Genomic DNA, 3,399 nt, shown 5'->3' with positions numbered 1-3,399 from the left:
TTTTTTTTTTTTTTTTTTGGAGACAGGGTCTCACTCTGTCACCCAGGCTGGAGTGCAGTGGCGCAATCTTGGCTTACTGCATCCTCTGACTCCCGGGTTCAGGTGATTCTCCTGCCTCAGCCTCCCGAGTAGCTGGGACTACAGGCCCGCACCACCATGCCCAGCTCGGTTTTGTATTTTTAGTGGAGACGGGGTTTCACCATGTTGGCCAGGCTGGTCTCGATCTCTTGACCTCATGATCCACCTGCCTTGGCCTCCCAAAGTGCTGGGATTACAGGCGTGAGCCAACGCACCCAGTCTAGTATTCAATTTTATAGGCAGGCCACCTCCACCTACTTCATAGAAAACCAATGTTACACAGAACAGTGAGAGCCACTGAATCAGTGGTTTTTCCTGGCTCTAGTCACACTCTGGCTAAACACAGAAACCTAAGTCTGAGCTATCTTCAAGGCTGGCTGTACACAGTCACCTTGTGACTTAATTCCATTCTCAAAAAGTCACACTGGGTACCATTATGCCCAACGTGGCCACATTCTGTAAAGGTCTTTTCATTTCTGCAGTCACCACTACAGTACTGGCCCTTATATTTCTACTTAGACTAGCCCCACAGTCTAAGTGGATTCTGTTCCCAGTTTTTGCTGTTTAATTCATCCGTCACACTGCTACCAAACTAATTTCCCTTTAATCAGTGCTTCAAAATGTTGGATAATTTTGTCAGCCCCTCCCCGACTCTCTAAACGTTTCGCAATATCTGCAGACATCTTTGATTGTCAGGACTGGAATTCAGTGGGTGGAGGCCAGGGATGCAGCTAATATATCCTACAACGCACAGGACAACCCCTGCCCCAACACACACAGAGACACACATGTGGTAAGGGGGTAGGGACAGGGAGGAAGAGGGACAGGAGGGGGAGAGGGAGAGAGAACAAAGAATTATCTGGCCCTAGATGACTATGTTGTCCTGGACTAGTCATTTAAACTCCTTGAGCGTCAGTTTCCTCATCTGTATGTACTCCGTGGTCAAATACCTACCTTAAAGGCTGTTGGGACGAGTGAGTCACTCTATGCAGAACACTGAGCTGTGTCTGCAGACTGGACACTTCACACATCTTTAAATTGTTTCGTTGGTCTTTTCTCTCAAACAGAATTATTCTCTCACTAAAAAGGCTAGAATGGACACCAATAATGGGAAGAGAAGCTCCCAAGAAGTAGATTTCACATGAACATCAGAGGTGTTTTTCTGGGCCTGGATAAATTACATGTCAATAACATAAGCAGGCAAGGTTGCTGAGCCATGGTTACAACAAGTGCTATTAGCCCGAAAAGGGGGTTCTTAAAGCTATTATCAAAAAATGCAGTAAGTAGATTTGGAAAACTGTAGGCTGATGAACCTGCCATTTGAAAAAAAGTCTACGTTAAGATGGGTGTATAAGGACCCAGTAACAGAGAATCACGGCACGCTAACCTCTTTTCTTTGACAGAACTACTGAAGTGGGGAACACTGGTGATAGGATATACGTGGAGTGCTATGTCAAATCTGACAGGACCTTTCATGACACTCTTGTGGAAACGCAGCCTGGGTACCATGACAACTAAACAGATTTGTAACCACTGGAATAACCGCACCGAACATGGTGCCTAGCCCAGTGCCACCACATGGACATCTGCTCTCATTCCCATGCCCTCCTTTCTGCTGCAACTGAGGAACTGTCCTTGGACAACCTGTGGCCAAGCCTCCAGGGTTCTGGACCCAGCCTTCCTGCCCCCTGGAAGACTCTGGCAGATCACTCCCACCCAATTTCAAACACACCCTACCAACTTTGTCCCGCCATCCCGTACTCCCACAATTTCTCCCTCAGTCTTCAATCTTCTTGAAAGAGTTGTCCTAACAATCCTTACTTCCTCTCAACAGTCTTTCAGCTGGCTACTTTTCCCATCACTTCACAAAATAGGCAAATCCAAGGTTATTTTTCTGTCCTCACTTTACTGTTAGGTCCTGAACTTGTATTCAGGACGCCAAAATAGAGCAAAAAACAGAAGTATAGGAAAAATAATGTCTGACTTAGTAGCAGTGGAAACTTAAAAAAAAAAAAATTAACCACATTAAGCTGAGACTGAGTCAACTAGTTGTGTGATGCATAAGTGGTTATCTTACATAACAGAACATGTTCACTCTCTGTGTACTGGTCGTTATTTTACCCGGAACTTAGTTTTAAGGATATTTTGCAAAATAAGACTTAAACTACGACTACTGCCTGAAGATACAACCTGCTGCCCTAGGGAATGGTATGTGTAGGAAGGGTTGCCTGGCAAATAGCAAGGTCTTATTATTATTATTATTTTTCTTGAGGTCTTGCTCTCTCGCCCAGGCTGGAGTACAGTGGCACAATCACAGCTCTCACTACAGTCTCGACCTCCTGGGCTCAAGTGATTCTCCCATCTCAGCCTCCTGAGTGCCTGGGACTACAGGCGGGCGCCACCCTGCCCATGAGATTTTTAAAAATTTTTGTAGGATGGTGTCTCACTATGTGGGCCAGGCTGGTCTCGCACTCCTGGCCTCAAGCGATCCTCCCACCTCGGCCTCCCAAAGTGCTGGGATTACAGGTCCCAAGGTCTTGTCTGGAATGAATACAGTAATTTCAAAATTTTGATCGTAACTCAAGACTCACTGAATCTGACCGGCAGTAGAGCCAGTGTTATAACCCTAAATTTAGCAAGTCAGAAAGCACAGGTCAAGGTTTACTGACTCAGTCAGATGCAGGTTTTCTGACTCAGAGTTTAGAATATTCAGACATGATTCAAGAAAGCGAAGAAACCAGAGTGCCAACGAGCCATCACCTTATGTTGATGAAGGGACAACCGATCCTGGGGCGCGCTGGGTTAAGAGCTTGGATTCCTACTCACCCCTCCAACTTTTGGACGCGGTGAATGGAAAGGGGACCATGATTAGGAATCTAAGATTTCCCCACCTGTTAGAACCACAAGGCTCCTTCTGTGGATTTTAACGTCTTTTGTACTCCCTTCACCCCATGGATCACAGGCGAAGATCATATCTCGTCTGCAGACTTACCTCCCTCCCAACAGCGCTTGGGGAGCCGCACCGAGCAAATGAGGGCTTCCCTGAGAGTTCCAACAGCTAGAGGCCTGAGAATCGTGCCAGGCCCGCTTGGCGGCCTGCGGTTCAGGGCCAACCCTGAAGACCCCAGCCTCGGCTGCCACGCAGAAGTCCCCCTCCCGTCCTCGCGCCCCGGCCTGCTCACCCGCATGGGACATGGGCATGGTGAGGTTCCCGTAGCGCTCCTCGTTGTAGAGGACCACGGCCGAGGCGTTCCTCCGCGCCGCCACCAGCACCTTGTCCTTGAAGGTGCAGCCCCCGCGAGCCACCAGGGCGACCCAGGG

General features: G+C 48.2%; 1 protein-coding gene across 1 annotated transcript in view; it reads right to left on the bottom strand.

The window, feature by feature from the left end:
• RNF149 (ring finger protein 149) overlaps positions 1 to 3,393 on the bottom strand; it is a gene marked incomplete at its 5' end in the record, with an annotated part of 48,299 nt that extends 44,906 nt beyond the window's left edge. The window contains one exon of the mRNA XM_011969591.1: positions 3,261 to 3,393. Coding sequence (XP_011824981.1) covers positions 3,261 to 3,393 — 133 coding nt within the window. The remainder of the gene's footprint in view (positions 1 to 3,260) is intronic.
• Between the last annotated feature and the right edge of the window lie 6 nt (positions 3,394 to 3,399).

The sequence above is a fragment of the Mandrillus leucophaeus genome, unplaced genomic scaffold (assembly GCF_000951045.1).
Source record: "Mandrillus leucophaeus isolate KB7577 unplaced genomic scaffold, Mleu.le_1.0 Scaffold9, whole genome shotgun sequence".
In the NCBI taxonomy this organism is placed as follows: Eukaryota; Metazoa; Chordata; class Mammalia; order Primates; family Cercopithecidae; genus Mandrillus; species Mandrillus leucophaeus.
The sequence above is the reverse complement of the archived record's forward strand: the minus strand, read 5'-3'. Positions and strand labels throughout refer to the sequence as shown.